Source organism: Geotrypetes seraphini, chromosome 2, assembly GCF_902459505.1.
Source record: "Geotrypetes seraphini chromosome 2, aGeoSer1.1, whole genome shotgun sequence".
Lineage (NCBI taxonomy): Eukaryota > Metazoa > Chordata > Amphibia > Gymnophiona > Dermophiidae > Geotrypetes > Geotrypetes seraphini.
Genome location: NC_047085.1, coordinates 65,897,309 through 65,910,979, shown reverse-complemented (window position 1 = coordinate 65,910,979; position 13,671 = coordinate 65,897,309). Strand labels below are relative to the sequence as shown.

General features: G+C 39.3%; 1 protein-coding gene across 7 annotated transcripts in view; it reads left to right on the top strand.

Moving 5' to 3' along the window:
• Positions 1-13,671, top strand: part of GRHL2 (grainyhead like transcription factor 2) — a 279,232-nt gene that overhangs the window by 114,083 nt on the left and 151,478 nt on the right. For all 7 annotated transcript variants that reach the window (XR_004538279.1, XR_004538280.1, XM_033933112.1 and 4 more), the window contains exons 5-7: positions 5,196-5,251; positions 5,923-6,079; positions 10,282-10,393. Coding sequence is in view for 5 of the 7 variants with exons in the window: in XM_033933112.1 (XP_033789003.1) it covers positions 5,196-5,251; positions 5,923-6,079; positions 10,282-10,393 (325 nt within the window). In the remaining 2 variants the exon portion in view is untranslated. The remainder of the gene's footprint in view (positions 1-5,195; positions 5,252-5,922; positions 6,080-10,281; positions 10,394-13,671) is intronic.

The window sequence follows — 13,671 nt, the reverse complement described above, 5'->3', positions numbered from 1 at the left end:
ACCTACAGAGTCATCTTTTCTCTAGTATTTAGGAAGGATTCTCCCCATTCTCCCCATTCTCACTCCAGCCCATCTACACCATCCCAGCCATTGAAGCCCTCCCCCAGCCCAATCTTTTTGTATAACGGCATAGATCTAATTGCTCTTACCTGACATGGCAGTTTGACCATATCTTTGTCCCCGATATATAAAAATTTGAGTTTCTGTATACTTCCAAACTAATTAATCTAAATGATGGAAAATCTAGCAACTGCACTGAAGTATGAAGAAACCGTACTGGTTGATGTAAGTGCAGAAAGGCAGAAATGGCTGGAGAGATGTTATTTTTCAGTACTTTAAATACAAATAACATCTTATGAGGGGCGTTCAATAATTTATGGACCTCAGTAGGAAAGAAAAAGAGTTTTCAAGAAATTTTTGTTTTATTTATCAATATAGTCCCCTGATAGCTCCATCCACTTTTCCTGCAATGACTTTAACCCGTTTGAAAACAATTCTTCTGTTTGACCTTCAAATCAGGACATCACAGCTTCCTTGACATCTTCATCACTTGAAAACCTCTGTCCAGGGAGAGTTTCTTCAAAACTCAGAACAGGAAATAATCCGGGGGAGCCAGGTCACCACTGTGTAGGATGGATGGTTCAGCTGTTGAAACCCACATTCTCAAATGACAGCCTGTGATTGTTGGGACATGTGCATCAACGCATTGTCATGAAGAAGCAGCATGCCTGCTGTGAGTTCTCTTCATCTTTTCTCCTTGATTGACTCCCTCAAAGCAATCATTGTGTTGGTGTAACTCTCCCTGGTTATGGTTGTCTTGTGTGACATGAACTCCAGATGCAAAAGTCATTCATCATGACTTTGCCTGGAAATTTTTCTGTTTTGAGCTTTTTTGGAGTGGGGGATAGTTTGTGCTTCCACAGCATTGACTCCATTTTGAACTTATGATCTCTGTGATAGACTCAAGTCTCATCTGCAGTCACCAAACGATGAAAAAAATTCACTTGGTCTAAACGGAGCAACTCCAAGTTCTTCTGACATTACTGGAGCCTCCTAGCCTTCTGACATGATGTCAGTACTCTTGGAACCCATCTTGTACTAACCTTGGACATGCCCAACTTTTCATGAATTATTTTCCAAAATGTACTGTACATGCCGAGATGCCCATTACTTCAGCTATTTGGGAAATCTTAATTCATCTGTCTGACAAAATTAAATCCTCGTATATTTCCATGGAAGTTGCTTCCACAGGCTGTCCAGTGTGAGAGTCATCTTCAATGGACTCTATACCCCACTTAAATTGCTTGCTCCAAAATTTTACTGTGTAGGATGAAGGGGCAGACTCACCATAAATTGCAGTCATAGGGGATTAACAGAACCGCGAATACAGAAAAACCGCAAATAACTTTTTCATATGTTATTTGCGGTTTTCTATTAAAAACCATCGTGAATATGGTGAAACCGCAAATAGCTTGGTGGGAGACCTAGCCTGTTCCTGAAGGAGAAGCAAAACACGGTGAAGAAAGTGCTGGGAATCAGCAATTTTCTCTGTAAATGCTTGGAATCAGTGATTTCTCCATACAAACTGATGCAATTTGAGGGGAAGAGCCAGCAAGCTAAAAACCATGAATAATTGAAACCGCGAATGCTGAAACAGTGAATACGGAGGGAGAAGTGTACAATTATTTTTCTTACTTCCTCATGCATTGATAATGTTGGATCAATAATGACCCTCCAGGATCAAATCTTCTAAAACCAAACTTATCAATGTTTAAAATGTGAAATTAGGGTTAGGGTAAGCTGACAGTAACATTTTGAATAAAACAGGTAGCTTTTCTTTGTAATATGGAGACTAGATTGTAGATTTAGCAGCTTATTTACTAAGCAATGGTAGCTGCCTTAATGCAGGAATGACTGCATGCTAACAACAAGTGTGGCACTTTGACAATGCATAGTAATTCCCATGTTAAACAGCTTACAGATAAGAGTGTATGGACTGGGTGGGAATTTGGAATGCACATGTTAGCATGCATTTGGTTTATCTGGAGGCTCATTATCAAAGCACTTAGATACACAAAGTGCCATAGAAACCTATGAGGTACATAATCGAAACAGAAATACATCTAAGAATCTGCCTAAATCGGCACATGGACGACCTAAAACACAGGTCACCCAAGTGCCGATAATCGAAACAGGTTTTAGACGTATCTAGAAGCAGCTTAGGCTTTTTGACTGCTGCTGTGCGCCCAAAGCAAAAAAGGGTGTTTTTTGAAGAATGGTTAGAGCGGGATGTGGGCCGACCAAACCTAGACGTCCTGCATGATAATTGAAAGTTTGACGAGACTGCTTAGACAGAACTTATACGTTGTGACTTAGGCGATCTAAAAACAGATCTAAGTGCCCAGAAGTTATCTAAAGTGACCAGATAACCACTGCAGGGACAAAGTACAAATGCACACACACTCCCCCAGTGATCACTGACCCCTCCATACCGCCATAAAAATCGGAATAAAAACATATATACCTGCCTCCAGAACATCAGGACCTGGCATAGGAAAGCCTAGTAGAGCTGCACAGAGGTGGCTTAAGTAGGAGGGGGAGGGTGCTAGTGAACCATAGAGAGGAGGACCCAGGCTCATAAGCCACTCTAACCATTGCATTCATGGTGGAACATGTGTACTCCCCAAAACCCTATTGTACTTCCATATAGGTGCCACCTGCAGCCATAAGGGCTATTGGGGTGGTATAGTAGGTTTGGGGGGCTCACCATGACCTACAAGGGAGTTGTGGTGAGATGTTTATGTAGCACCCTTTTTGTGAAGTTCACAGTAGTGCCCTGTAAGGTGCCCCACTATTCTTTTGCTATGTCTGGGTGGCCAGTCCATCACTTTGCTGACCCCTCCCACGTCCAAAAGGTCTTTTTCTAGGTGTTTTGGACTTGGGACGATTTTTGGGATGAGAATGTGGTATAAAGATAGTGTCTAGACGTATAATTAGATGATTCTTGAAAAAAAAATATTTTGAACGTATTTTTTTGAGAATGGACGAGACGCTGACGACTTTGGATGACTAGCGCTCTAGGCCTAAAACGGACTTAGACTTAAAAAAAAAAAAAAATTATGCCGCTCCACGTGTCTAAGGGTGTTGAAAAATGTTAATGCTTGCATAATCAGTTATAAACATACAGACATACACATTAATGTATATATCACCAGTTTTTGAATGTTAAAAGGTTCTGTGTTTAGAAAACAACTTATTACAATGAATGTATAAAACAAACTGAACATTCAAGAAATTGGAAGAATTCAGAAAAATCTGAAAACAATCCAAAACATTTTTGGCCACTCATGTCCCTTGCAGGAACTATGCCTTACTGTTAACGTGGTGGTAGTTATCATGCATGAACTGTTAACATGGCAGATAACACCACATCAAGAGGTACAGCTAACTGCAATGCATTATCTGCCATTCTGTCAATGTGCAGTAAAATAAACTTTCTCTGCATTAACTGAATGGCCTAAAGCACAGGTTTTGCAGTTACTGTGAGTTAAATCTGGCCGTTAAGCTGGGGTGACTGCAGTACTTTACTGCACTTTAGGAGAAAGACTCCCTAATTATCCTGTTTGTCTGATTAGATTATAAGCTCTGTTTAGCAGGGAACATCTCTTCATGGTTATTGTAACGTACAGCACTGCGTACACTATAGAAATTATAAATAGTGGTAGTAGTAATATATGTATGCCAGCCTAATGAGTTCTTGCTATGATAACCTGATTTAGAATTTAATAATCACTGTTTTGTTTGTGTAACTCACTGTAGCTTCTCTGCACGAGATGATAACCACATTAGAGTTATTTCTTTTTGATTAAACATCACTTCTTAAAATTTGCTTTTCACTTTGCTCAGGTTTTATTTATTTATTTAATTTATTTTTTTGTTTTTATATACCACATATAGGGCTCCTTTTACGAAGCCGTGTCAGCGGCTTTATCGCACGCACATTTTTAGAGTGCACTAACTCCCGCAGTAGCCGATAAACTACCGCCTGCTCAAGAGGAGGCAGTAGCGGTTAGCGCGGCCGGCAAATTAGCATGCGCTATTACGCGCGTTAAACCACTAACACAGCTTTGTAAAAGGAGCCCATAGCCTAAGTGCTTTACATTCAGGCACTCAAGCATTTTCCCTATCTGTCCTGGTGGGCTCACCATCTATCTAAGGGTATAAGGTTAAGGGTATAACATGAGGTAAAAACTGAGACAGAAAGTGGAACCTTTCTGCCAGCGGGGTATATTAAAAGTTTTCCATTTTTATTTTTGCATATGCTTTTTAGAGAAGGCAGAAATCCTCTGCTGTCAGAGTTTGAAGATTAAATCTTTGCATGAGGTATACATGATAGGGATGTGCACAACCACAATAAGTTTAGTTTATTTATAAATTTCTCTAATTTTCCTGATTGTGTGATTTCTATTCATTTTAATGTGCATGCTAAAACTGTTGTTTGCATGCAAATCAATGTGCACACATAAATTCAAAGGTGTGTACTTAAAATTTTTAGATGCTCAAATGAATGTACAAATGTCAAAGCTGCTTGTTTATTTTAACAGTAGGATTTAATAACGGTACCAACTTTTTGAAGAAAGTGGTATGCAGTAAGAGTATGTAGAGACGAGAGAAAGCAGATTATATTCCACTTTTCTACAGGCTGCCGACATACAAAGATGGCTCTATTTTTTTCATGAATAATTTCAGCATAGGCCTGAATACTAAATCTTTCATGTAAGCTCTCCAAATCTGTTGAAATGTTTTTGTGAAAAGATTATGTAAAGCAGCAAAAGAGATAAAAGTAGTCATCTCATGAAAATAACCAATTAAGGGCAAATAATTGCAGACTTTTCATGAAAAGTAAGGCAGAATTAATGTTTCATTGGATTGTGCTTCCCGGAGATTGAGGTTAAATGTTGAGGGGGTTCTTTTGCGAATAATTCAAAAAGGCAAAACCTCTAGTTCTCACATTTCTGTCATTTGATGAATAAATATATGCATCTCTCTGCTGAGGAAGAGAAAGCAATCCAATTTGAAGGCTATTAAAAAATAAGTATTGCATGCTTTCAAAGCAATATTTGTGCCTCAACATTTCTGTATCTAAGAAATATTAATTACCTTTTTTTTGTTGTTGTTGCTTCTAAAATTTATAGAAATATCGAAGTACATCAGTAGGAGCAGAGGATTTTATATATGAACAAACAGCAAGGTATGTGTACTGCCTCCCTATGGGAGTCACTTGCTTGGATTTTGTGTATTGGGCCACGTTTACTAAACAGTGCACGCTGCCTGCCACTACTGGTTATAGGAATAACATAGGTGTGTCAGCAGTGATAATATTTAGTATACATGGCCAATTGTTATCCTAATTTTCCCCTTCTCCACACTTCATTGCCACTGCATTGCCAGGTATACCCTCACTGAGAGAGGATACTTTGGTGGTAATCTTCGGTTCTCAGCAAAGGCAGCCATTTTTCCTTCATGCCTGGACTCAAGCGGATTCTATTCATAGTATGTTTGGGCCATGTTGGACCTGTAATATCTCTTTGATTAATACAAAAGTAATTAACTCACCTTCAGGGCTATCACATCCTTGTGTTAGAATCTCTCCTCCATTTGTCCCATTAACCATAATTGGTTAGCTCTGTTTGATCCTATCGCATAGTACCCCACTAATATAAATAGAGACTTGGTTAAAGTGTTGCCTGATGTGCATATGCTCCATAAGAATGTCTTGCTATTCTGTTTAATTACTGACTTCATTTTTTAAAGGAAATATGTATTAATGTGCTTGTGTGTGTATGAAAAAACATATAAGCACTAGATAAACTTGATGAACTATATTGTATTGATTTGTGTTTTTCTGTTTTCCTTTCACAGTAGCACTTTTCAGTACACTCTAGAAGCAACGAAATCTCTGCGTCAGAAGCAAGGGGAAGGTCCAATGACCTATTTAAACAAGGGGCAATTCTACGCCATTACACTGAGCGAGACAGGTGCCAACAAGTGCTTCCGACATCCAATCAGCAAAGTCAGGGTGGGAGAACCCTTTCAACACTCTGAATCAAGACTGCCATGTGCTCTGCACTGCAGTATGCCTGTTGCAATAGGACATGTTAATGTTCAGGCTTAGGGTCAGATGTGCTGTGTATTATTCCCATAGTATCACCATATCCTTTTTAATACTGGTCGCAGTACCTTAAAAAGAATATGGTGATACTCGAGAGGGTCCAGAGAAGAGCAACAAAAATAATAAAGGGCATGGAGAACCTTTCATATGCTGAGAGGCTGGGCTCTTTTCCCTGGAAAAGCGGAGACTTAGAGGGGATATAATAGAAACTTACAAGATTATGAAGGGTATAGAGAAGGTAGAGAGGGATAGATTCTTCAGACTGGCGGGGGCAACAAAAATTAGAGGGCACTCAAAAAAATTGAAGGGAGACAGATTCAGAACAAATGCTAGGAAGTTCTTCTTCACTCAGAGGGTGGTGGACACCTGGAATTCGCTTCCAGAAGAGGTGGTAGAGAGAGTACGATTTTGGGTTTCAAAATGGGATTGGACAAGTTCCTGAAGGAAAAGGGGATTGAAAGGTTAAATTAGAGGGTTACTATATAGTACAAATGCTTTGGAGCATTAGATCACTTACAGGTTATTGACTTGGGGGGCCGCCGCGGGAAAGGACTGCTGGGCATGATGGACCTGTGGTCTGACTTGGCAGAGGTGATGCTTATGTTCTTAGAAGACAGGGAGGAATGGAGGGAAGTATAGTACAAAGATTCAAAATAACACTCCAAAACAAAAGCACCACACAAGCCAACTAGACAAACGGAGAGGTGTACCCACATTCTTCCACTCAAGCATCATAGCCAAAAATCTTTCGCACAAGTTTAAAGTTAGCAGGTGGGAGCAAAAAATAGCCGAGAATGATTAATGGTAAAAACCACTGAACACAAACAGGCCAGGCCGACGATTGTTTCATGGCTGGTAACCACTGCTTCAGGGCCTTAGCACCAAATCCAAGCTATCAGTATGCAGGCTATCAGTACGCAGATCCTAAGTGGTTGAAAGCAGCAGTTAGGATTTGCGTACTGATAGCCTGGATTTGGCGCTAAGGCCCTGAAGCAGTGGTAACCGGCCACGAAACGATCTTCGGCCTGGCCTTGTTTGTGTTCAGTGGTTTTTACCATTAATCATTCTCGGCTATTTTTTGCTCCCCCTGCTAAATTTAAACTTGTGCGAAAGATTTTTTTGCCTATGATGCTTGGGTAGAAGAGTATGGGTCCACCTCTCCGTTTGTCTGAGGCTTTTCTTTCGCTTAAGTAATAAGCTAGCTTTCTTGGCTTGTGTGGCGCTTTTGTTTTGGAGTGAAAGTTTGAATCTTTGTATTATTCCCATAGATACATACGGGGCAGTTCCTTACCCTAGGCACTCATAATTATGCATGTGTTATGTGCGTAAATGTTTAGAGTACTAGAGGTGTGTAACTGCCAGCTTAACTTCATAGCATGTATTGGCAAGGGGGTGTACGTAGAACCAGAGCATGGGTGGAGTATAGACGGGAGTCCCACGTACATGCATGCAAACTGTAAGTTACTTATGTTCATGTTACACTTAGGTCTTCATACTTAGACCACCTCTATGGCTGGCGTAAGTATGAGCACCTAAATGTTAGGTATATTACATCTGGTTATGCTAGTATTACATAAACGAAAGTAGGCACCTACTTTCCTTTATAGAATAGGGCTCAGATTATGGAGCCGACAGCTGACTTATAAGCGACCTACTTTTCTGGCGCCTACCTATGATGTGAATTGCACCTCTATAGGCACTTTAGGCCGTCTAACGCTACTTCCAGTGTTAGTGGTGTTGGGCTACCTAAAGCCCTATGGAGGCGCAATTCTGGCGCCTATTTTATAGGCACCGATAGTCACCTTGAAGCTCAGTTAAAAACGGTTCAGTAGCATTTTTTCTACTAAGTTTGGGCGCCTACCAGCATCTAAAATACTGGTGCCATTTAGAGAATCCAGGCCTAGGCTCCTACTCTTGATCCACCAGGTACCTATTTGAAGGGCTTACTTCCATAACCCACTATGTCGCAAACAGTGTGCACTGTTTATGAAAAATGAGCCCTATTTGCAGACAGTTCATATTCTTTTTCCCCAAAAAAGTGTAGTTCTCTAAATAGAGGACACTTCATAAAAAGTGATAATAAAATGACCCCCCCCCCAAATATAACACAGATTTTATTTATTTAAAAATACTTAAATCAAAGCAGTTTGCATAAGAACATAATGTTAAAACAGACAACATATACGAGCTCAGATTGTAATCATAACGGTAATGCTGTACAATTCTCATTAACATGATGGTATAAAGTTACTTTATCAAAATCAAAATCCTCTCTTTCTTTACCTCTCTCATAATCTTATTATTACAAGATAACCATATCGAGATCAATGTCCTCCCATTGTGTGTTACATGTAAACATCCACAAATAATTGAGTTTTCAACAGTTACTTAAAGGTCAAGCGATCCATACATAATTTTCTGGCTAAATACCTCTAGTAGGGAGAAAGGGCAGGTAGTCTTACATCGTGGACCATAAAAATATCCTGTAGTGAAGGCTTTTTTTTCCCCTGGCCATTTGTAATTGGGAAGACAAATATAACCTGTGGGCTTTCTGGGCTCGCCCACCAGTCATGGACCGTTCAGAGGTGGGGGTGGGAGTGGGGAAATGCCAGTTCTGTTTGATAATACCATTCTAGAATGATAACACTAAAATAAAGTGTTAGGGAGAGCTGGGGGTAGAGAGAGGGAAGCACAGAAAAGATTCTGCTGCAGTTTCTCTTTCAAATCTTATTTTCCTTTAAGGAATGTCAATGCTGAACGAGATCCATCTGATTATTATTCTAGATCTGAACTGATTAATCACATGCTATTACAGTGTGTGCTGGCGCTGACCTATGCTATGAGCTTTTAATTGCTTCTAAATCTGAGCAAATGGAAATTTTAAGCAACTAATAATAATTTCTGAAACTTCTGGTCACAGTTCTTCCCCTGGTCCTAGCTGTCTGCTGTAGAGGATTTTGGAGTAATGGCACTACCTGTGCACATTGCTTCAGTACATAAAAAAAAAATAGGAGCTGACACTAGGTTAGCAAAGAGCAACTCCTGTTAAATACCTACACTTTTCCTTGTGTCTCTGTTATAGTGTTCCCTCTGTTATAGTGTTCTAGTACATGAGTATCTCATTCTTTCACAGCTAAGTCAGTTTCATTAGACCACACAGTTTTTATGAAATGAATTGAAATAGGAAAAGTATGAACACAGTACACAATACTAAATATGGATGTATATATTTATATGTGTATATAAGAAGGTATAATATGAATAAATATATGATATATTTTATATAGGTATGTACAAGTATGTATAAGCAGGTAGAATGATTATATATTATAGGCAGAAATAATAATAATAACTTTATTCTTATATACTGCCAACACCAGTAGTTCTAGGCGGTTTACATGAAAGAGAACTGGACAATCAGTGAAAAAATACAATTGAGTAAAAAGTGCATAGATACAGTATAATCATCATCAGTCAGGTAATAAATTTATCAAACAAATAAGTCTTAACTATTTTTCTGAATGATCAGTAAGATGGGGATTGAGTCAGTTTCACTTAGCCATGATTGCAATTTGCTTGCTTGAAAGGCTAGTGTTCTATCCAAAAGCATCTTGTAAGGACAATGCTTTAAGTTGGGATAGGCAAATAAACGCAAACATTGAATATGCCTAACAGATCTATGCAACTCAAAATGAGAAGAAAGGTAAATTGAAGACATTCCAAATATCACTTTGAAGCAAGGAGGATTGATTATGGTTTAAGAGGGTTGTATTGAGAACCAACTCAGAAAACGCTAACTCTGTACTGTAACACCTTTACAAAAGCACAAGTACTGATTATGGTTTAATAATGTATTGATTATGGTTTAATAATGTCTGTATTGAAACCATCCCAGGAAACGCAAACTCTGTATTGTAACACCATTACAAAGCTCATAAACCACTCTGAATTGACTCGCCCAGTCATTAGCAGCGGTATAGAAGCTTTCAATAAACTAGAGATGGGGAAGAGCAAAAGAACGTTGCTTATGAGAAATCCCAATGTCTCTATATCTTAAGTGAATTTCAGGTATGATCAGAGAGATAATTTCCACAATCCCTCTTCTGCAGAGTGTAATAATGGTTGTATTCAGTGAAGATAAAAACCGGGACGAACAGCTGAAGTACTGGAAATACTGGCATTCTCGGCAACATACTGCCAAGCAGAGGGTCCTCGACATCGGTAAGTACTTAAAGCAATTTAGAGAACAAGAAATTACATTTGAATTCTGAAGCAGAAGCAGTGATAAGAGTTCAGAAGTTTAAAAATGTATTATTTATAGAGAGACCAAGAGTTGCATGGAAACACAAAACCCATTCAACTGTAACTAAGATTCTATCCTAATTCTATAAACTTGTGTACATATTGTTACATGTAGTGTGCAAAGTTGCACACACAAGTTTTTATTTATTTATTTATTTAGATTTTTATCCCGTCCTCCCAGTAGCTCAGAACGGTTTACAAGTAAACATTCACAGTGGAGTGTAATTGGACATACAAGATTATACAGTAGATTTAAATACTTGGACATACGAGACTGTGCAGCAGTTTAAATATAGGGAGTATACAGCAAATTAAGAACAGTAGTTTAAATATAAGTAATTTAGTTTAAATACAAGTTATTTGAGTATAGGCTGAGAGTGGACAATACAGAAATTTAGGCAGAAGATTAGAATGGAGAAAGAAGGGTAGAGGTGGGGTTTAAGGGGGTGGGGTGTAGACTTAGGGTGACCTTTAGTTGAAGAGGAGGGTCTTTACCATTTTCCGGAATGTCATTAGTGAGTTCTGTAGTCTGAGTTGAGGGGGGAGTTGGTTCCAGAGTTGGGGAATGAAGTGGCTGTAGGAGCGTTTGCGGGCGGTTTCTGAGAGGAGGGACCTTCCGGGGGGAATGCATAGACGTATCTCCGTTTCTGACTGGAGGGTGCGGGTGGGGATGTAGATGGGTAGCTTGGATTTTATGTAGGAGGGGGTGGTGGCATAAATTATTTTATATGCTATTGCCAGGGCCTTGAATGCACAGCGTTGGCTAATTGGGAGCCAATGTTCAGCGCGAAGTGCTGGGGAGATGGGATCATGGTAGTTGAGGCTGTGTAGGAGGCGGATAGCTGCATTTTGGACCCGTTGGAGGCGCTTGAGATCTTTTTTGGTTATTCCATTAAATAGGGAGTTGCAGTAATCCATTCTGGAGAGGACATATGCGTAGAGGAGTTGGGCTAGGTCAGGTATGGAGATGAAGGGTTTGATCTTTCTTAGTTGGCGAAGTTAGTAGAAGGAGGTAGAGACTACTTGGTATATGTGGGTGGATAGGGATAGGTGTCCGTCTAAGGTTACTCCTAGGCTGCGTACTTGATCTGTTGCCGTTAGTAGAGTTGAGTCCCATGATAGTGTTGGGCGTGTGTATTTGGTGTTTTTTTTCCTGATCCTTAAGAGTTCGGTCTTAGAGGCATTCAGTTGTAGTTTGTTGTTTGTCATCCAGGTTTTCATGTCAGAGCGGCAGTGTTGGAGGTTAGCAATTTGGGACGATCGTTTTTTGCCTAGTGGGAGGAGCAGCTGGATGTCATCAGCATTGGAGTGGATTTTAATGTTGTACTTCTGCGCTATATCAATGACAGGTCTGATGTAGAGGTTGAATAGGAGGGGGGATAGAAGGGCGCCTTGGGGAATGCCATATTTGATAGGCTTGGGGTTAGATTTGTGCGTCCCTAGTAGGACAGTTTGGGTCCTTTGGTGGAGGAAGGAGGTGAACCATTGGAGGGCAGAGTCCTTGATTCCAAGGTCATAGAGTCTGGATAAGAGGAGGTGGTGGTCGACCATGTCAAAGGCAGCACTGAGGTCAAGTAGGACTAGTAGGGCATCGCTGCCGTTGTCGAGTATTGACCAGCTGTCATCGATGATATCTAGGAGTATCGAATAGTGGCAGTTAAGTATGTATCATAATTTAATAATTGGATGCAAATTGACTTTAGCAACCAGTTGGCTATAACTGGTATTATATGGCACTAATTAGTTACGAAACTGCCCTTAGCAGGGATTCTATATAATGAACACACAAAATCCACAGTACATCCATACATTCCCAAAAGGCATGAAACAGGAATTTGGAGATTGAGTACATTTTTTGCAAAGTGGAATATCTATGCCTCCCAAATAGAAAATTGAATTATCCAAAATTGGCAATCACGTAATTTAGCATTACTTACCAAGGCAGGTATTCTTGATATTAAATTGGACTAGATCTAAGGAATTAGGGGGCCCCTTTTCAAAGCCATGGTAGAGATTCCCATGCGGTAAATGTGATGCAGCCCATTGAATTCCTATGAGCTGTGTCGCATTTGCCACACCAGGACTTGCTACTGCGGCTTTGTAAAAGGGGCCCTATGTAAGTCTGTACAACAATGAGCTGACAAATTAGCCATATTTTGGGGAGGTGATAAATCTAAGAAATGTTTGACTTTCATATTCCAATAGTGTCCCTACTGACCTTTGCCAAGTATCCTAAATTTATGGCCATGTTCAGCTTGCATAGCCAAACAAGCAATTTTAAACCGTACCCTCATCCTTACTGGAAGTCAGTGCAGCTCGAACAGTAATGGATTGACTTTCTCAAATCTATCCAACTGAAAAATAAATCTCACTGCTGTATTTTGTAATAACTGTAATTTTTTAAAATAATTTCTCAGTTATACCACAATAGAGTTCTCATAGTCAAGATAACTTAGCAATGCTCCTAAAATCATGAGAACTTAAATCAGAACCTCATCCTGGAAAGATTTTTTTTTTCACCAAAAAGTAAGATTAGAGTTAACATTAATCTTCAGTACTTTAGAGATATTTTCTATTTGCAATATTTCCCCAGATGACAACATCAGTTTTTTTTCTTAGTAACATATCATAAGCACCAAACTGCACTACCTTGGTCTTTTATTCACTTTCAGAAAATTAGCACAGCCCCATAAACTCAGATCTTCAGCTAGACCCATCAAAAAATCTAATGTATTCTCAAGATAACCTTAGCAAAACACAATAGAAAAATCATATACATAGGAATAAATAAAGGCATCTGGACGGGTAAACTTACTACTTAAAGCCCTCAAATAGACATTGAATAATGAGGGAGATGATAATGAGCCCTGGGGAGCACCACAAAATGATCTTCAAGGTTACAATTTCCAAGTGCCCCTCCTTACTTCATATGTTCTCTTTTGTAAAAATTCAGTAAACCACTTCAATACCATACCCTATATACTAAGTTAATTTAATCTTTAAAAAGCAAGGAGTCAATCTGGGGACAAATAAATCTAGTTTTAGATTCAAATGTTCCATTATCACATGAGGCTATAATTTGTGGAACAATTTTACATATAAGAGTCGTCTATTTTTGATCCTAACAGGTATAGCCATTCAATTGATTACAAGTAATTGGAAGAACCATGATAGAATAAATTATACTTTCTGGTGGG